General features: G+C 37.0%; 1 protein-coding gene across 1 annotated transcript in view; it reads right to left on the bottom strand.

Moving 5' to 3' along the window:
• SV2C (synaptic vesicle glycoprotein 2C) overlaps nucleotides 1-22,137 on the bottom strand; it is an 85,769-nt gene that overhangs the window by 47,845 nt on the left and 15,787 nt on the right. The window contains exons 2-3 of the mRNA XM_065656643.1: nucleotides 17,076-17,256; nucleotides 3,647-3,798 (exon numbers count right to left, since the gene is read on the bottom strand). Coding sequence (XP_065512715.1) covers nucleotides 3,647-3,798; nucleotides 17,076-17,256 — 333 coding nt within the window. The remainder of the gene's footprint in view (nucleotides 1-3,646; nucleotides 3,799-17,075; nucleotides 17,257-22,137) is intronic.

Raw genomic sequence — 22,137 nt, 5'->3', positions numbered from 1 at the left:
AGAAGATGCTACTGATGAAAAGGGAATAGTTTAACTGAAGATCTGTTATGTAATGTGAGTACACTAGTCTGAATAAAATGTTTAAATAAAGACTTAAACCTGCTTTTGGTACTGAGTATGTTGGAAAGTAGTATGGTTCTTGTTTTCTTGAGTCTGTATTATTAATTTTGTAGTCTTTTAGTGAATGATCTAGCTTAATTTAGTTGGAATTTGTTGGATATACAAGGAACTAATGTCTCTGCCTCTGAACGTACCTTGGAGATTTGGTCACAACAGCCATTTGATGTGGTTATCTCCCCTCTCCCTTGGTGAATACCAGAAGTGGGGAGCTAGAGTGTGTGGAAAGCTTCAGACTTCAGTTGCAGCTTATGCTGTAGCAGCCTTGACAGCTGCACCCTCGTGGTCAGTTCTCTGCCTTGCAATCTAATTTCTTTTCAGCAGTGTATTCCCCTTCTTGTTCAGGAATAAGATTTACAAATCAATTAGGTGAGTATTTGTTTGTCACTAAGCAAAAATCTCTAGGGAATATTTCAAATTTCAAAAGGTTTTTCTGCAGTTTATGAAGCCAGAAAAGGCTTGTATACATCATATATGCAAACCAGAAAACTACACAGAATACCAAAGCTGATAGGTTAAATATAATGAAATCCTTATGCAGCTACCCCTGGTTTTTAGTTTAGAGATATAAAAATTGAGATTGATTTTTAAAATACTGCATGTGTGTGGCAGGCAACTTTCATTGTTGTCGTTGTTGTAGAACTGATAATTTTACAACTTTATTTTGTTGTGGGTTTTTTTGTGTTTTGTGTGTTTGGTTTGTGGTTTTGTGTTTGTGTGTTATTGTTTGTTTGTTTGTTTGTTTGTTTGTTAAAGGGATAAAATGGCTAGAACAACTTGCATGATTCTTTTTGGTTCCTATCACCAAACTAATACATGAACTTGGTGCAACAAAATGGTAATATATCACTATCTGGATTTTAGACTGAAATGTAATTTCTCACTCTTGAGAGTCTTCATTATTTGAAAAATGAACCTTTCAATGAATATTGTAATACACATTTGATGCATCTGACAGCCTTTGAACTAGTCTACCTTGAAAAATTATGCTAAATTTAAAGTTGCACTTGCAAAATTATTTATAAAATGGTAATTATCCTTCCTATCCAGCTTGACCTCAGTAGTGCATAAAGCAATTTATTTGTAGCAGCCTAATCTGGGACTTTGTTAATTGGCAGCAATTGTAAGCATTTCTCTGCAGATGGTTCTTTGAATAGCTTCTCCATGATCTGAACTTCTCTTTCAGAGACCCTGAACACATCTACATCCATTTTCAATTTTTAAACAAAACCAACAGCTATAGACTTCAAGAAGCTTTGAGACAGAGACATTTGTCTTCCAGATGATATTAGGTTTTCTGTATGTGGTCACTGATGAACTACATCACACTGACTCCTTTCGTAACATGTTGATGCCAAGGCAACTGTTATCTTCCTTTTATTTTGTGTTTCAGAGTATCACTCAGGTTTCAGACACTCCTGTGCTTACTTGAACAGAAACAGAGATAAGCTGTTACATGTAAAGAACACAATCTTTGTTTTCTCACAAAAAGACAGAGCTAGATGTTCAACTGGTAAGCTTGTATAGCTTCATTGGCTGCCTTGGGCTAGATAATGTATAGCAGCTGTAAAACTAGGGCTTTTTAAAGTGGATTATATAAGAGGCAGTATAAATGAAAGGAATATACTTATAAAAAAGGGAGTAAAAAGTCTACAAAATTATTCTGCTCTGTTGGCCTGGCATTTTTCTATTAATTTAAGAATGATGCCACCACACTTAATGGAAGTTTCTTGCTTTTCAACAGATGCAACTTCATTCACTGCCATTGAGTAACTTCTGAGTTCAGCTGGGAAAAATCAACTGTTTACTTCTCATATGAGAAGCAGAGAACTCAGAAATTCCCATGCACTGTATAAATGAGGCTTAGAAGTGGTGGGCTGATTTGCTTATAAGCATGTTTTTTTTCCTGCTTAGTGAAGATGTGAATGATAACAACCTTTTGGCTGTTACGACTTTTCTTAGTAAACTGCAAGGAGAGTGATTTATATGGCTAACATCGAAGAATACTGCCTTTTAAAATTGTTTTTTACTTTTTTTTTGTCTTAAATTATTTCATAAATATTTTTGCAGAAGGACACACAAAAAAGTCGGTGTGGCATAGCTTTTTGTTGCTGATACTCTACCACTGCTAAAGAAAGAATAAAACTATTCCCTCTAGTGACATTGTTTTGGTACGAGGAAGTGTATTATTTTTTATTGAGGTATACTGCCATGCAATGTTTTAAAAGCACCTTGGTAAAGGTTATAGATTTATTTCTAAAAGCTACAATTAAATTAGATAACCTATGTGAATTAGTCTTTCATAATGTTTGCATTTCCCTCTGAAAGATAAAGAAAATAAAAATACATAGGAAAGCCAAAAGTACTTGGCAACCAAAGCAATTTACTAATTGGAAAAAAATTAATTATCCACATTGTGCATTGTCAGCAAAAATTCCTCACTTTGATTCCAGCAATTCAAAGCCAAAAGTAAGGTTGCAGACATAGGTTCAGGTTGCGTGTACTGGACTCTAAAATTAATTTTAATGCAACAGTCTGGATATCGGATTAGTCTGCATAATCGTAATTTATTTCTGGGCATTACCACTTGCTAAATGTTCCAATCACTTTGGGCAAACCTTATGAACTTGCCCTTTCTTTCACAATCCAACTGCGATAAACCCCATTGCTTGGCTAAAGAAAGCTGCTTTCGATGCCAGCCAACTCACAACGTTGCTTTTCTTTTCCTGAAGAGTGCCAGGGAGAAGTGCCTGCAGAGGCAAATTTTTAAGAACCCCTGAGCAGTCTCAGCAATCCTGGAGACCTGGGAGTACTTAACTCTTCTAAAAGGCAAGAACAAGAGACTAAGAGTTTAATCTGTACCTCCATATACTGTTTAACCATGTCAAGGTGGTAAAGGGCTTTTTCACAAAGTGGCTTATATTGCATGTTTGGATAACTTTAGCCATTGCAAGCTTTCTGTCTCATTTGCCCTCATTCACTCCTACAGCATTTAAGTGCACTCTGTTCAATTTCTCTATTTCTACACCACTAAAAAGATCTACTAAGAAGGAAATACTCTGCACATCTTTATATTCAGAACTAATACTGCAAACATGAGGATACTCCTTACTCTTCTTTCTCAAGAATGTATAATTGACATTTTATCTCTGTATCAAACAAACAAAAAAGCAAGCATCAATTTGATATCCAGCATTTTTAAAGTTATTTTCTCTGATGCAAGTGTCCACATTACCAGTTTTCTCCAAATCAAACAATAACACTAATTATATTTTCATGTGTCCAAGTTTCCAGTAATTTAAAGAATCTGTATAAGCATGGGTATTTGCTAATTTTTGCCCCTTTTAATATATTGTTTTTTATTTAGGGTAAAATCTATTCTTACTTCCACCAGAAGGAATTGATTTTTTTCTTGACAGCAGGGTCAGTATTTTGAGAACAGACACAGAGTCCTCTCTTTAAACTGTACTTCAAGAGCTTTACTTTAATACTAAATGGGCTACAAATCACAAAGAGATGTTTTTCTTACCATAATGAGGAATTATTGCCCAAGCCATTGCAGAAGCGTAGATGCCACCAATCATCCAAAACATACAGAGCCAACTCAGGTGTTCACCTCGTTTCTCCCGAGCAAGCACTTCCGAAAAATAGGAGAAGACTGTTGGCACAGCTCCACCAATCCTAAAAGGAGACATAGATCATTGCTTAAGTGAGACAGTAACAGCTATTTGAAGTTTGAACAAGCCCATAGCTGCAGTAATTGAAAACCCAAACTACAAGTAGCTTGTATTGGGGAACGTTTGAGGAAATTTTCACCAGTTTGTAATTTTAGTCAGATTTCCTTGAAAGCTCTGTGTACAACTTGTTGCCTTCAATGATTCAAGGGAATTGTCAACATGCTGGTTGCTTGAACAGAAACCAGCACAAAGCGTTTACTTTTACCATTTCAAAAATCCTGTAATCATGGCAATCTACCAACAAACGTCAAAATACATTGCTTTTAACTGAAGATATTAGTCATTTTCCCAAAGAGTAATAGATATTTCTCTAAGACTTACCTCCCAAATTTTAAGCAATCAGAACTGACTAACTGTCAAACATGCAACTAATGCATTTTATTTCATGCATATTTTAAAAGACTTTCTATTCAGTTGCACTACATAATTTGCTAAGCCCATGCTGGCTTTTTACTTAACTATTTAATGAAAGCCCATGTATTCTTAAAATATTCACATATTTTCATATGGTAAAAATAAACACTGCCTGAAGGAAAGCTAGACAAAAAAAAAAGAAAAGTTCAACTTGGTTTTACAAAATTTAGTATAACTCAAAATATGTACCATTTTCAGTGTGAGCTTCTGGATCATCTTTAACTGCTCTTTACTACCAATGCAAGCTGTCAAATACTCCACAACAGGACAAGTCCTTGTGGATTTTATTTTTCCTGCTGCAGAAAATACCTGTGAAGCTTGAAGAGATATTCTCACATATCAGATTACATATTTAAAGCAGTATCTTGCATGGTTTGAATTTTTAACTGAACTTTGAAGATAAATGTGTATTTATGCTGTCGTATCAATGACTGCCAAACTGGGAACAAAAAGAAAGAAGCTTGAAACAGATATTTAAAAAAAAAAATAAAAAGAAAAGGAAATCATGAATACAGCAATGGTACTTCACTTCTAAGAAAATCCAGTGCTATACTAATACAGTTTATTTTAAGAGATCTTCATGTACAGTGATGAAATGTTGGACTGAGCTGTTAAACTTGTTTGGGAATCTGCTGTTTTGTCACTTCCTTCTAGACAGCTCTTCATGAAGTACCACTGGTCAGCTCTTAGCTTCACAATGAAGAGTGGAGCCTCCTAGTTCTTACACTGTCTGCCAGTTCTGCAAAGGTTCATACCTTCATGAATTCTTGTTAGATATATAGCTAACGAGGGCTATATCTTGTTTCTTCTCATGGGTAAAAACACTAGAAGACTTTGCTAATGAACTACCCTGTCACAGGCAACAGAAGAGACAGTCCTCAAATGTTCTCCTGGAGCCAAGGGTGAGGAACAGTGGAAGGGTCATGGCCAAGGGTGCGATCACAGCTCCTTTTGCTGTGATGGGGAAGCCCTGCTTCCTCAGTGGTGCTATGTACTCTAGGCTCCCCAGTTCCCAAAGTGTAAGTGGATAACAACTATGATTTCCTACCCTCCAGGACTCAGGCACAGCTCTGAATTGCATTCCCACAATATTCCCTGGATATGGTATTCATGGATCTAATTAGAGTTCCTTTTCTAATGTTGAAAATTCACTTCCAGAAACAAGGTCTTCCTCTTTTCTGCCTAAGGTGGAAAGTGCTGATGAGGAGTTTGGTAAGTCAGTGCTTTTTTCTCTGGTTGCTTCTGTCCATTAAGAAAAGTATACAGAGTGGTAGGTAAATATATACTCGGTAATTTTCCTGTTCTATTATCCAATCTGTTCTTCTAAATTTACAATTTTCTTCATTTCATATGTTTTTCATGAAGTGCAGAATCTCCTCTTTATAATGCAGTTACTATGGTAGTAAATGTAGCCTGAAACCATCCGTGTTATAGAGCACAATCAATAATATATCACGTTTAACACTTTAGTAGTTTTCCTGTTGCAAAGTACTTGAAAACATTCTCTATAAAGGGTTCATTTTAGGCAAATACTATTCTTATGCTTATGAAATTCAAGACTCCACATGCAATCTTCTTGAAATCTCCCTTAAATCTCCTCATCTGGACTGCCAATGAAATGTGGCTTGTGGAGAGTTCCCAATGTGTGGAGTATGTCATGCATCTGTAGGTCATACAAATGTTTGTGGGATGGTGGTGTAGGAAATGGGTGGACACTTCAAGTGGAAAGAACATGCCCTATCTTAACGGCATAAAATGTACAGAGATCCTGACCAAAGACAGCAAAAAAGGCATCTCCTACCTGTCAGCATGAGCTCATTACACCATGGAGGACAGGACATTGATGCTGCTTTAGCATTTGAAATTGATCACCGTGTGTTGCCTCATATGCTATTTCCTAAAGATACTCGAAGGCTACAGAAGAAGCATTGTCTGTACTAACCAATTTAGAAAGGCAATTTTTCTAACAAATAGACTTTTTAGGCATGTAAGAGGAATTTTGGAACAAGTAAACATATTTTTTTAGGGTATGCAAATAAACAGAAAAAATTAATCAGCTTTGAAAATAAGAAAACAGTTTTTCTGTTTCATCTGATACGATTAAGCTTACATTTCCAGTGTACACCAATAGGCTATGAAAAGCTTAAGAGTCCCAGACATTGTGTTCCTATTGATTAAACAGTGATAATAATTTGTCTACTGTCTAAAGCTCCTAAAGGAGAAATAAAGGATGTATTTTCATCACACAGACAACAGCTGCTATTTAGAGTTCAGGTGTCTGGTTTGTAGCAACTGTATAGTAAAAAGTGTTGTGTATTTTTTGCATCTTAACTATGTCAATGGAAAACTTCTGTGCTGGTGCAATTCTTCCTTATGGTCTCATGTAAGTGCTGGGCGATACTACTACAGATTTTGACTACACTGGTACCTAAACTCTCTTCCTATATCACTAACTCAAAGCTATTACAATGACACACACACACACACACACACAAAACCCCCAAAAAACCAAACCAAAACAGAAGAACAACCAAGCCCACCTCCCAAAAAAAAAAAAAAAAACCAACAAAACCCACCAAACCAAACTATTACGAAAATATTACAGAGGCTAATTAACAGCTGAATTGGAGGAGAGAGAGGAGTGAGATGCAGAAGCATCCCACTGCACAAGACTGTTAATTTGCTCTTATGCTGGACAATCTGAAGGTGGCAGTAGCTATGACTCCACTCCCTAAAACTTGCTCCCAAATCCAGACCAAGTGACAGCAGAAAGGGAGAGCAGGAAGAGCTGCAGCTGTGACCACAATAAACAAAATTGAGGGAACTCCTTAAAAACAGTGTGAGCCCAGAGAACGCTTTTAAGCAGCAAATACATTTCTGTTTGATTCTTGAAGAAATTTTAATCTGTGCTTGGTAGAACAGCCATTTACTGGTATAGAACTAATGTGGTAGCTGGTATACTGCATGTGGCTAGCACAAGCGTAAACTACCTCTCAAAAACTTGGGCAAGAGAAGATTGGAGCAAATCTGACTTCTTCCATCAGTCTTTTCTGAGAGTCTTTCATATACTTCGGCAGCTATTGCACATTATTAATTAATTCATCAAATATTCATATTAAATTAACCCACCATATCACCCAATAGCTGCAAGGAAGTATGTGCTTTCTGTAGTAAAAAAAAATTCTGGGCTAGATCCCACCTTCGCTTACACCCATGTAAGCCCTTAATAATTCAATGACTCCAGCTGGGCCCTTCCATATTTACATGGAAGGAGCAGCATTTGATCCTCAACATTTTTCTATTACGAGTTTGTAAGCAGACTGTTTCTTTGGTATCCCATCAACATTATGTGGAATGGATGGTGGTGTGCATAGGAGAGAATTCCTAATAAAATCAAAAGCAGAGTTGCCATTGATTTGAAGTAGGAAGACTTCATCTTTTGTTTTATGGGAAATGCAAACACAGGATACAGTATTAAGTATCCTTCTTGCAATTAATTAGTTTGATACAATGTGCTATTTGCCCTTAATGTGTTTTTAAATTATATGGCTCAAACTCATTTGTAGAAAAAAAATTGATACATGAATCTACATTCTTCCCATGTTACTCATGTGCAGATGAAAAGCCTGTGAAAACCATGCTGACTTGAGAAGAATGTTTATTCTAAATGATAGGAAGGATTTTAGCTTTCTTAAATAAAAGTTATTCAAGCAAACTGAAGATTTTGTATCTTATCTTATTTCTTCAAGTCATCATGATCAAAGCAGTGGACATAAACTAGCTATCCACAGACCATGGAGGGGAGTCCATGCAGTGCTTCCTAAAGAGTCACAGAAAGTATCTAAGAGGTGCAAATATATTGTATGTGTAAATTAACTACACAGGGCTTTTCCACTAGAAAACTGTGTAGAGTCCTAAACTTTTTTATTAATATTATATAAACTCTGATCTGAATCTCTGAGTTGAGAATAATGAGTGCTAACTGTCTCTAGAATAACACATTCTGTAATTAGGAACAGTCTAATATTAGCAGGAGGCAAGACTCTATCTTGGCTCAAGACCATAAAATAAACTCTCTCACTCTATAAGGACCAGTCTCTGCACCTAAAACAACAGAGTGCATTCTTTCAGCCTTCTTTTTTTTAATAATAATGTAGGAATATATGCAAGACCAAGACTTAATAAACAGTAGGAACCTTTTTCTACTGTACATACTGCTCCAAATGTGGAAAGAATGGCATAAATATCAGTCAAAAGAATGACAAATGTCAGTCATGACCTTTTTCAGTTATATTTCATCTTCTGTAATAAACTCCATCAGAAGTCAGCAAAGCAAGATCAGAATGCATAATTTTTTGTATTTTCTCAGAAACAGATCAGTCAATTGGAAGTAAATACCAACTAATCAGCATATTGTTACTCTTTTTGATGCAGAAGATGAGGCAGTTCTGGAGCCTTATGGGTTACTTCTGTTTGGAGCAAAAAGTAATGACCGAACATGTTATTTGATGCCATCCTGATTATACAGAATGTACACATTCTGCCCCAGAAGTATTATTTTATTTCTTACTTATTTTTCTATTTTTTTTTTAGGATTATGTTCCTAAAAGTCTTTCTAGCTACATTTTTAGTTCTTAGCTACATTTGTCTATCTGCTTGTGCCCATATGCTGACTCATACACACAGAGTCCTCCTCTGTCTGGTAGCTATGCCCTGCAGCTCTGTATCTCCTATGTAGTTGAGCTTCCACTCAGCATGCATATGTGTAGTAGGTCACATTTACTCAGTTCTGTTACTTCAGAAAAAAAAAAAAAAGAGATGTAGTGCCTCTTCTATTGGTTCACAGAGGAGGGTGGCTCCTTATGCATTTTAAATATTCATTATAGATTTTAAAGGAGAAACAGTTACTTAGGGAGAAATAACAATACAGAAATAAGCAGAAATTCAGAAATAATTATTCAGAAATTCAGAAATAAGCAATTAATCTAATCCCACTTTTTAGCAAAAGAAAGTTCAATTTCTGACCTCAGAAAATCACCCAAACTGAAAGCTATGCTTTTATAATGTTATTTCTATACACTCTCTGTTCATGTTTGTTCTATGAAATTATGGGGACAGAGAAACCAAAAGGAGATTTAGATGGTGCACCCTAGGAGAGCAGGACTTAGTGAAACAAACAATGAACTAAGGTACATCTGCATTTTATTTGTCACAAACAAACATGATAAATGTTTGTTAATCTGCCTTCAGAGCTGTGATATGTCACAACAGATTTTGGCAACTGCACGGTATGACAGCTGGGATGAGAACACTTCAGTTAGGGATTCAGGAACCTCTGGCTTCAGATAGAAGCATTTGTTTATTTGTAGATTCACTAGCCAAAGGGGCCTGAATTGCAAAACCATACAAAGAATAGAGATAATGAAGAAAAAACTCCTTGCAGAATGCTAAATGTGAAAGGCAGGATGGTGTTCTTCTGAAATATCATCTTGTTCTTTTCAAAAAAGATCCAAACTAAAAATATAGTGTCTGTGTGAGATGGCATTTGCAGATGTTAGCCTTGTTATCTGTCATTTGTTAAGTGGTAGAGCTCAAAACACAGATTTGCTATTTTGCTCCTAAGGTTTGGATACAGTCCACCATCCTTTGTCCTTCTGTCCAACTGCATCTACTCTTCCTTTGTCTTGTTAACAGTTCTTTACTCCTGCTACCACAAGCCTCATTAAAAAAAAAAAACAAAAAAACAAAAAAACCAACCAACCAAACAAAAACGCCAAAAAAATGAAAAACACCAAACAAAACAGCAACTTTGTGGTTTTCCTTTCAGAACTGCCGTTAGACTGGCAAAGTATCTGAGAGTGAGGGCAGATAAAGTGGAGCCAGACCTTTCTTAAAGTGGATACAGGGATAGGACAAGGGCAATGGAGACATTGGAAAATTGTAAATCCCAAACAAATACAAGAAAATATTTTTTTACCATAATGGTGGTCAAATATTGGGACAGGAGCTGACAGAAGTTGTGGATCTCCATCCTAGGATATATTGATAGCTGAGCTGGACCTGGCCCTGAGGAACTTGAATGAACTGCCATTAGACTGGCAAAATCATTAAAAGTGAGCAGCCAAACTGACCGCTTTACCTTCAGAACTGCTAGATAAGGCCCTACAAAACCGCAGCATGCTATAAGCATTGTTGATCATACTACCCACATTTAAGTTCAAGTTCCTCTTCAGACTATGCATACTGGCGAAGTTGTCTTTGAGGTACACACATGGCCTGTATGCTACTAATAGCATGAGAATCCCTGTGATAAAGACTCCTAAGATTATTTACTGAACTCTACAGTACTGTCAGTTCTGATAGAAGCTGAACTGATGAGTAAATAATTCATTCCTCAAATCTACTCAACACAGTTAAAAAAAAATCAAGTCAAATTTGATGTCAAATTCAAGCAAATAATTGCAAAGACTTTGGCTGCACTACTTGTTCAGCTAGATATGTCAGATAAACTGCTTTCAAATCTGCCAGTATTTGTAATCACAAAATCATTGTTTCTGAACTCTTTCTTTTGCAGATCTTCTTCCTTTTCGTTTCTCTTTTCAAATTTTTACCTTCTCTTTTGATTGTTTTTGACATGTAGGCTCTCTACCTTATTTACTTGTTTCCCTCTTCTAGTCTTTCTCTCACTTTTGTATAATCTTCCTTTCCTCATAAGAATTGTCCTCTTCTAACAGTCCTAGGACAGACCAGTTCTTTCCCAGCTATCCCAGGTTTACATTAGTCAACCTTTATCCACAGCTGCAGCTAAAAGCACTGGATCAAAAATATTTGGAAAGCTCAGACCTTGCCAGCTGCTTGCTCCATTTGACTGAGAAACATATCTACCATTTTGGCATACACTATCGGCTTTGAAGCCAGTCACCTGCAGAGCTATTCATTAGCTCACAGTGTAAAAACATTGGTAGCCATGGGTGGGAGACGGATAGGAGTTGGAGAGGAATTTGAGGCAGTAGGATTACAACCCTTTAAGGGTGGGAGGACATGAGGTATTTTATGAGAAAAACTGGAGCAAGTGGGTATGAAGAGGTAAAAAGTAAGTACAGCATACTAGATACTAATGACACAAAATTGTAAAACTAGCCTGTTGGTGTAGAACTGAATTTCCTGAAGGCAACTGCTTGTGTAGGTCAATCATTTTGTCCTGTGTCCACATGGTCCATGTCTCTGCTGGAACATTTTTACAGTTGTTATGCATACGGACTGCTTGTCCTGTCTTGGCCATTAAGAGATGGGGGATATACAACACAAAGAGTTTCTTACCACTACACATAATGTACAAAAGTGGTGGTAAAAGTTGTCTTGGGTGGATTTGCACAGGCAATCACCTCAAAAGTGCTAATTACAAGAAATTCATCCACAGTTTTTTACTTCTGCTAAGTGTTGATTCCTCACAAGAGTGTGAAGAATTTGAGAAAATATCTAGATCATAGAATCATAGAATGTCCTGAGTTGGAAGGACCCACAAGGATCATTGAGTCCAACTCATTTCTCTGCATTTGACAACTGCACAGTGATGTGTTAAGTGCTACTACATTGACATCAGTACTCTGGTAGATCCCAGTAATGTGGAAGGAGTACTGCAGGTAGCTTTAGAGATATTTTCTAAGGAAGGGTTACGAAAAATGTCTGAAGGCGAGATTCAGATTTAATGAAGTGTAATCCAACATCTTCTGGAAAAGAAACACTCGCTATATGATAGTACATCTCAAGACTCCTATTCAGAGGGCACAACAGGCAGGTAAAAGGCTTCTTCATATCTTTTAGCTAGGTAAGTTAACAACATCTAAGCTGTATTTCCTAATATTTCTGTGGATTTGAAGAAATTTGGCTAAACTGGCAGTTTGGGCAAATAAAAAGAAATCTCTGTAGTCTAGACATAATGCCTGGTTTGTAAAATATGACACATTTATTTAACCTTTTGTACTTTGCTCATAAGAAATAATCACTTTCATCTGGGAGCAAACACGTGAGATTGAAGAATTTATAAACTGTAGTTCATCTCAGAATATTTATTTCAGCCAGGTTTTTACTGCAGGAAAACTTTCATTACTTTTAGAAGTAATATTTGGACTGGAGAAGCATGATACGTTTTCCCAAATTGTATTATCTTTGGTAATTTCAGAGCAACCCAAATGAAATTTACTGAGATAGTATGAATATATAATACACTTTTAAGCACTTTGTTCTAAATTTAGTTGTTGTACTTAAAAATCTGCATCTAGAAGTACCAAACCCAGTAAATTAATAGCTTAGATTACATACATTATTTTGTAATAGAGGTCAGATGAAATTCTGTACCTGAGAAAAATACTTCACAGTGGCAGTGTTGAATAAGCAACAACTCCAGTTCCATTCAAATTAACAGCAATATTATGAGTCATGTTCTTGTATTAGTGAAACCTTCCTTTTGCAATTTCAAAGGCAGATCTAATGAGGTGCTTTTTGATTATAAATCTTTGCACATTTCCCCAATGGCTAATGATGAATACAGCTCCCAGTTTCTTGTCTAGGTCTTTTTACTTTGTAGGAAGCCATGTCTAAAATCCTTCTAGACCTTTATCAGGCTTTTGAATTCAATTTCCTTATGAGTTTTGATTTTGGATTAATCAATGGAAGAGTCATAGTTATGATATTATTTTGTGTAAAATGAAATGATTTTGCAGACTGTCCAACATTGCTTTATTCTTTTCACTACCTTAACTTCATCTTTCAGACTTTCATGTCTCTCAGTGTCCTTTACCCAGCAATATCTTAAAAATATTCATAGTGTTTTGAGTGCAAGAGAATCTGAGGATAATGTATTTTCTAGCATCTTTTATAAATAAAATCTTCTATCAGACACTAGTTTTATTCTTCATGCCTCTTGATCTATTTTACGTTTTCTGGAAGATAACAGACCAGTTTAAAATCTATACACCTAAATGATTCTATAACTTTTGAATACTTCCTAGTATTTTATTGACTTTTAATTATATGAAATAGTCCAGATAACTCTATGCCCTTTCAGAAAGCTCTTCTCTCATCTGAGTAGCAATTTTATTTTGCTTTTAAAACATATCATTCTATTCTCTGTTTAAAATTATTCATATTTCATATTTGGGCTCTTTGATTCACACAAAATTACTGGAACAAGGTAATTTGTTTCTCCCTTGGCAACAGAGACATATATACAGTGCCTTTCACTAAGAAAGGGGAACTGGTATCTGCTGTCCACAGACAGGACCTCTAAAAGGAGGAGAGGTTATAAAGAGAAATTAAGTTGAATATCTATTCTCATTCAACTGACACAACTTCTTTTTCATTTGAGCAAGGTGTGGGGTGTAGCAAAGAGTGCAATAAATGTTTGAGATTTAATTCAAACACTTAAAGTAAATTTTTTGTCATACTGCAAGAAGAAATCACTTTAAAGCTGGTGCAAATGTCTCAGAGTTCCTCAGTGAGCAATACAAAAAGAACTTCCCTTCTTGCACAGCAGCTGATGCAAAATATCTGGAAACAAAGACCTGTAAGGCGTATGTTCTAACAGTGCCCAGCTGTTTGTGCCCAGCTGTTTAAAAGTGGAAAACTGCCTCTGCAGTTGGAAAGTTTTAGCCTTTCCCTTCTTTCTCAGTGCTTGACATATGATGTATTTTTATTACAGCTGCTCTCAGCATAAGGTCATATCCCAAATGGCACCGAAAAACAGAGGAAAGGCAGCTGTGACACAAATACCATCTTAATATCACTCTTAGGTGAAAAGTAAGCCTTCTCTGAGACTGGTGAGCAGATTAAAAAGAAGGGCTCCAAACATCTGAGGTACATCACCACAGGCAAACAGTGAGAACAGAAGAAGGAAGAGCTTTCCCTTGCTTTGAGGGTATGAAGCACAAATTCAGAACTAGAAACCCATGATGTCACTCTGATACCAGCTGAAGGAAGTTATTCTGGAGAAAAAAAAAAAAAAAAGGTCTTTGAACAATACAACAAATGCTGAGCCAGCAAAGAAATTTTCCTTACAGTAATTGCTATGAGGAAGGACTCTGCAGCTCATGCTGTCCTGGGGTTTTGTTGTTGTTTGTTTGTTTGTTTGTTTGGGTTTGGTTAGTTGGTTGGTATGGTGTTTGGGTTTTGGTTTGTGTATTGTTTTGGTTTTGTTGGGGTTTTTTTGTTGTTGGTTTTGTTTTGTTTTGTTTTTTTAATGTAGTACATGAGGCAAATTATTTATCATCTGTTCATACAGCTCTCAAAGATGAGGTAGGAGGACTTTGGAGATAAGGGGGACCCACACGAAGGTATAAGATATGGATATTGTGGCAGTTTCACTTTCCTCCCCAACGCCCTGAGAACTGGTGTGGCAGTTGCACTGGTAGCTGCACATCCCCCTCTCAGAACTGGGGCCTTCAATGGGCAGTTATCGGCTCTCTTTGTGGAGACCCAGAGTCGGTGGGCAGGGTCCTCAGCAGAGGAGGGGCCAAGCGTGCCCACAGCCCAGAGAAGCTGAGAAGCTTCTCGAATGCCCACAGTCGAAGGAGGGGCGCGGAGAAGCCAAGAAGCTTCTGGAATGCCCACAGTCAGATCTGAGCAGACTATAAATGGGCTTCCCGCTGGAGACTCCCTTTGTGTGGTCTTCTCCAAGCTGCGGGTCTGCCATGCTGCCGGAGTCCCTCCCCTCAGATGGAGAAGCCATCTAAGGTAACCTCCCGGGATGGGGAGCGCCTCACCTCTGCGTGTGGGTGAGTGATAAATTACTGAATATATGCTTTAATAAGTCCTCGCCTGGTAGGCAAGTGTAAATTCCTTGTCTGGGACAGATGAGTGTAAATTCCTTGCCTAGCAGGCAAGCGTAAGTCCTGGCCACAATAGGCTAGTGTTTCTCTCTTATGAGCAAAACGGGGCAGAGAGGGCTCTGGTTTGTTTTCTTGTGAGTGCGTGTATGCACGCTGTGGATCTTCATTATTCTTATTTTGCTGCACCCCAAATAATCTCCTAACCTAATATCTGAACCTGTATCTCATGTTATTGGAGTTCTAACTAATTGTATAAACCCTGTTTCTAATCGGTTTACTTGCGGTACTTTTCCGACCAGAATAAAGTTTGTTTTGGACCTTGTTGTCCACCTAAACTTATTCCGAGGTGCCTCTGTGACAGATATGAAGGGCCTGCTCCTTCAAAGACCATTAGTCATAGGCTGGGTACACAACGAAACATGCATCCAGGACATACATGTATCATAAGTAAAGCTACAGGTAGTGTAAGTTATTGAAAAAGCTACTGCTACAAGTGAAGAGGAGACCCTGTAGGCAAGTTTGACATGAGGAATGACAGACACATATTTTGCCATATGCCCCAAGAGGGACAATCGGGGTGAAAGCCAACAGTGTCACAAACCAGTCTGCCAAAAGACAAGCCTTTGTGGCACAAGGGTGCAGTACTATCCCGTGAAATGTGCAGGCTAAGCAAGAATACAAGCTTCTGGATTGTCTTTTCATGGAAGAGTGAAAATGTCATGTAACATGACTAATGTTTCTCTATGGAGAGTCAGGACAGCACTCGAACTGATAATGACCTGTGAAATAAAAAACATGTAAAGAAACTGGATGGGATTGTTTTATTTTGTTTTTCTAAGATTTTTTAAGAATTAGAACAGTTGCCATTTTCTCTTGATCTGTTTAGAGTCTTATCTGATAATATGGTGACAGACTAAGGAGATTCTTCTAGCACAAGGACTCCTCACGTCGTCTTCGTCTTTCTCTTTGCCCTTCCATCCTCCTTCCTAAATCAGTTTAATTGTACTTAGTCCTATGGCAATTTAATTTTTGTCTGGCCTTACCCTTCTTCAGACTAGTTCAAGGGATTTCTAAAACCACAAACATCACACAACAGTATTGGTGCACTCTGGCTACATAAACTACAGCCTACAAACCATCCAAGGAGTGGACTTTATGTGCATGGCTTTAAGACACAGTGCTCTCACCAGCTCCTGCCTGTACAGCATCCTGAAGACTGATTGTGGCCTGAAATTGAAATATAATTGGGAGTTTTGATGTGAATAAAGCAACTACCAACAGTGCTAAACTAACTGCTCTACAGAACAGAGCTTTTGATGATCCAAGGATGTAGTAAAGGCACAAGCTTTCTCATAGCAATTTACTCGTGTATCTCAATCTCTGCTCTTGTAAATTTAAAATGATAATCTTAATTGACCATCACCAATATCTTAAACTTTTCCAACAACTGAGAAGTAATTTAAATGAAAAGTAAAGCAAACACAGGGTCACAAACGTCATTTTTCTGGAGAAAGTAAAAATATTTGGCACATTCTAGGGCCCCATTTTAAATTTGACAGTCTTGACTGCAGTGGTATTATAAGCAACATTATGCACACAAAGACATTAGAAACTTTACAAATATTACTACAATCTTACAGTGTACCTGTGAGGAAGGTATTATTTTGCTGACTGAACAAACAATAGCCATACATAGAGAAGCTGAGGCATAAAAGAGTTAAGCAAGATGATTAAGTTCACAAAACATGTCCATTGCAAAATAAGAACAGAACTCAATCTTACAGTTTGCAGTCTGTGTCTTTCCCCTAAAATCATTATTCTTCCCCTTCAGTTTGTTATTTAGGAGGGTAGTAGTTACCTTGTTTAATTCTCTCACCCCTGACACAGACTATATTTCTACATTAAATAATGTGCTTTTGCAAACAAGAATATTACATTAACACACAGAACTGTGGAAATGAACAAAATCAGAGGAGCTTACCCAAATCCAGAAAACAAGCGACAGAAGAGGAAGAAGCCATAGCCCTGGACAAATGATGAAAGGAAGGCAAAGAATCCATTGACAGACATGCATATCAGGAGCGACTGTCTCCTTCCCACCTTGTCTGCCAAGCCTCCCCAGAAGAATGCCCCCACCATCATCCCAAGGTACACTATGCTACCTGCAATACACAAAAAAAAAAAAGTTGTTTCATGAGCTACATAACTGACCAAAACACACCACACCAAAACCAGTTGATCTTCTGTATTTATAAAACCAGTATAGACATTAATGTCTTGTTTCTCAATGAATAGAAATTAAATGCATATCTTTGCAAATGTATCTAGGGAGAACAGATTTCCTACTATGTCCTTGTCATCTGTTACCAGACACTCTGAAGCTTCATATAATTATTAAACAAGGTGCCTTTAGCTAAAATAATTTAAATACAGGCAAATAAGACTGAATGGGAGAAAGAGTGCCACTATTTCCTCAGTAATAAGCTGCATTCATGTTAAATACTGGAAAAACTAAAACTTACCCTACAGAAACAAATTGTCTGCACGTTTCTAGAATATAAGAAGTCCTGTAGGGATTTAATCATTGGGACTAAACGTCATAAGTCTAAAGGAAGCTCATTGTGAAATAGACATTTTCCATTTGAGATCTATAGAATCAAAGATGTCCAGCTTGATTTTTCTTTTTTTTTTTTTTTTTTAATCCCTCCTACTTCAGCATACTGCTTTATTTAAAAAGGTACTGTCCCAACGTTTCAGGTTTCTTTTTTTCCCCCCAAAGAGTTTTGGACAGATACATTACGGTTTAGCTATACACACTAAATGAGATAGTGAAAAATATTTTGGGGTGATTTTCTTTTAAAGTTAATGATGTTTTCAAAACGAAGTACTCTTGATATAGGGAATGAACTAATGAACACTTAACTAATTAATACTTAGAGAACTAACACTTAAGGAGCTAACGCTTAGAGAGCAAACCCTTAACCCACAACACTTAGAACCCTTAACCCACATTACAATTGCCTAGCTTTGCTTAGCCTTGTGTAAGAGAAACAAAAGTTTATTGACAACTTTACAGGCCTCGCAGGGAGACAAAATCTTGGGTGCATCCTTGGTGCATCCTTGGGTGAATTAGATAACTGAAACTTGGGCACAGGACAGGAGATACGCCAGTTCTAACCAACTCAGCAGTCTGAGTCCCAGCCAACTCTTCACACCAGGCCAGAGGTGAACGTGTACAGAGAAGATGACCCCGGTCCACGATCACTGTGCAGGTGCAACCAGGAGGGGCCAAAGGTGGAGGCTATGGAAATGATTTCCCGGAACTCATTGTAATAAGAACCGCCTTCTCGGGGACAGGTTATGAATATGTATAGGTGTTCCTAGAACTTTCATGAATATGTAACACTTTATAGTATTTAACTAAGCTCACAGCTACTGGAAATTTGCACACGTCTTTGGTGGAAATTATCTCCCCGTGTGTCCAGCGCTGAAATAAACATACCTGCTTTACAGTCTCATAGGTTGTAAGGTCAATTACCGTGCCTCACTCTCCCACAGAAAGATAACACTCTGACCATTCACATCTCAGCATTTTGTATATGAATTCCTTTCCAGGGACAAACCCTCTCTGTGGGACACTTGGCAAAGATGCACAACACATTGAGCAGACTGTCAGAAATAAAAGCAGTTCCCAAGCTTTGGACAGAACCTATTAGATTTGTATTTTATTTGATAGATGTATTGTATTATTCTTTTTCCACTTATTTTCTTATTGAGCTTGCCAAATTGGGTTTTACCTAGCAGTTATACATCTATTTATACATCTACTGCAGAGTAGGAATTAAATATAGGGTAGTTGGAAGCAGCTAAAATACTAGCAATTCTTCTCCTATGTCTCTTTTCAATCAGCCACAAGAAGTGACAACTCTGCTGGGCTTTAATTGCTGTTGTGTAAAATTCTGGCCTCCAAAAGAATCACCCCTGCCCTGCAGAAGGTAATTGGAAGGGAAAGAAAGCTTTAAAACCAACACTTAAATGCCTTTGCTTGGTTAACTGCACATTAATGTACTGGTCACTCATCAGTGTTTCCATGCTTGGAACTTGGAATTTCTATACCTTAACATCTGAAGTGCTGATGTCTGTAGGGTCTCATGCACCCCAAAATGTCCCTGTTCCCCCTCATGTTTTGTACAAATAGTTTCCACTGCTGTTTCCTTATGAGACATTGTTTTAAAACACTTGATAGAACACACATTGCATTAAAGATACATTAGCAAGATGCAGAGTTCTGTTTTAGTTAGATGAGCTTCTATTACATTGATCACAACTATACACCTGTGTGAATTTTCACATTGAATGCCTCAGTGATATACAGATGTTGGACCATAACCCTTGAAGGCTTTCTTACATTTTAGAAATTTTTACTAAAAATGATATTTATTTTTCAGATATTGAATAGAAAACAATAGTATGAAGAAGATCAGTATCCATCAGTTGTTTCTAAATTCAGTGTCCCTACAGAGTAACCACCATCAGATGTCGTCTCTGAAATTTTACAATTTAAGCTGTCCTTCACTATGAAAGGTTTGTAAAATCACATAGGAAAAACTCTTTGAAGCATAACCAGTAAAATATTCATGCATCCTATCAAGTCAAGAAAACATACAAAAAATTTTCCTCTTTTGAGAAGCAGTGAGGCACAGTAATTCAGAAATACGAATGAGCATGGAACAGCCACAATGTGTCACAAAAGAAACAGACATAATACTTAGAAACATAGATGAAATTTCTATCTTCTGTATTTTTATTTTCTGCATGATTCAGGCAACTTCTGAAACCAAAGCAGTGCTTCTACCAGGTCCAATGTAAAACCACGTATTATGTATATATACACCTTGTATACAGAAGCAGTTCACAGAACAGATTATTCTTGTTGGTCCATTCCTATTTCAACTTCTTATCGAAAAGAAAGCCGCCTGTAACAATCTTGTGTTTCAAATAATCAATTCCACATGCTTCAGTTATCTGGACCGAAAAAATATCTGTCAGTCCTCAACCTGGGCAATCTGAAGTAGAGGATTGTGACCAATACCAGCAAAACAGTGTTTTCTGCAGCTGCCTTTTTAGTCAACATAAAATGAGAACAGGATATTTCTAGGCTGGCCATGTTCTCCATGAGTCCCTGAGGACAGAATGACAGATCCATTGCTGCTCATCAGAGGAGCACTGTCTCCTTACCTAAGCAAGACCAACAAGCTTTTATTTTCTAACTGTTACTGGGGTTTTAGTCTTTCATCAAAGGATATTGATGAGAATGCAGGTAAATCCAAAATTTGCCAAATTCCTAAGACAACTTTGTTCTCTTTCCTCTTAGCTTGAGAAGGACACAGCTGCTACAGTATTCCTTTGGTTTAGAGTTGTTTAGCGACAGACCTTTAACAGACAACTCCTTCATTCCCATGAAAAAATTTTACTCCAATAATTGAGCTTTTTCTGAGAATGCACACATGGCTTATACATTTTCTGGGTCTAAAGAGATAAATCATGGTGAGTGGCTTGGCATATTTTCTCAACTGTTTTAAGATCTCTCTTGTGGGCAAGGTTACCATACCGTAAGTACTCATAAGCAGTTTAGAAACTTCACCCATCAGAGCTGGCGCTTGCTTGTCAATATTAGTTGAAAGAACTGAGCAAAAATAGTTCAGTAGCTGCATTGCCAGCAGACTGATTTCAAAAAGGCAAATAAAATGGTTGATTTTAACTCTTAAAGTGAAATTCCTTACATTCTTTCATACCTAAACATTGTTCACCTTTCCGCATCAGCACTCTAATATTAGAAATACTCAGAAAAGGTCAGTCAAATATTTTTGTATTTCTTTACATAAATAATTTTGAAATATTTTATGCAAATAATTTTAATTTTACCAAGTAACTAATTTCACTGTCTTATACAGAAATATCAAACCACTATGAATGATAAAGAAGTTTCCAAGTCTTGAGAATTCAAAAATTTTAACCTTTCTTTTTGATGTCAAGTCCTTTGGTCTTTGTACTGTGCTTTGGCCTCTCTTATACCCATGTATTTCTCCCAAAGAGCATTCAAAAGATGCTGCTAAAAATAATATTCTCCTCCTATCAATAAACTGCCGTAAATAAGCTGCTCTCTAAGCGACACCATTAGCACATTCTTTTCCATCTTATTAACTTTGACTTTTTTCCTAATTGCTATGCAGATTCTCCACAACCCCTCTCCCCCATCAAAGATCTGTATCCTTTCTATCCTGAGCCTACTGCAGATACCAATAATACCCGTTTTAGTGTATTTTCCTGTCTGTCTTCTTTTTTCTGTCTGTCATTGTACAGAACATAACGTTGCCTGCAGTCCATAAAGGTGGACCCGTTCCTCTCAGCTTTCAAGTAATTCATTAAGATCTTTTTCTCCCCAGCAATATTCACAATAAGCCATAAAAGTGACAAATGGCAAAGGAGAACTCTGACTATGAACAGTCAAAATAGCTGATCAACCACCTAATAAATGCAAGTAACCAATGACATCAGATTATCATTTTACCTTTCATCATCCTTTCCTTTCCAACCTTTGTAGCTCTCATTTATCAAGTCATGTCACTGGTCAGAAGATAAATCTTATAGGAAAAAATACTATATTTTTTGGTAAACTTTTCATAAATCACATATGACATTTTTCATAACATTACATGCGTAAAAATTAAATATCCTGCTGTTGATCAGAACTTGCTCAATTTTCTCATTACCTTTAAACACCGGTCATCAATATAATAATTGTATGGGTGTACATGTACATATATAGACTTTAATCTAGCATGTCATCCTAAAGTTTATACTCCCTTTTTGAGCAGCTACTACTGATCACAAAACTGGCTGCTTTTCTTTTTCTTTCTGGTACAACACACCGGTGCTTCTAAAGAAGTTGACTTATACAAGCACAAGATACAAACTAATTTGACATCCAGCATAATTCCAGAAACATAGTTCTTAAAATTACAGCTTATTTTAAAATACAA

Source organism: Caloenas nicobarica, chromosome Z (genome assembly GCF_036013445.1).
Source record: "Caloenas nicobarica isolate bCalNic1 chromosome Z, bCalNic1.hap1, whole genome shotgun sequence".
Classification (NCBI taxonomy): domain Eukaryota; kingdom Metazoa; phylum Chordata; class Aves; order Columbiformes; family Columbidae; genus Caloenas; species Caloenas nicobarica.
Note: the sequence above shows the minus strand (reverse complement) of the source record. Positions and strands in the feature narration are given on the sequence as shown.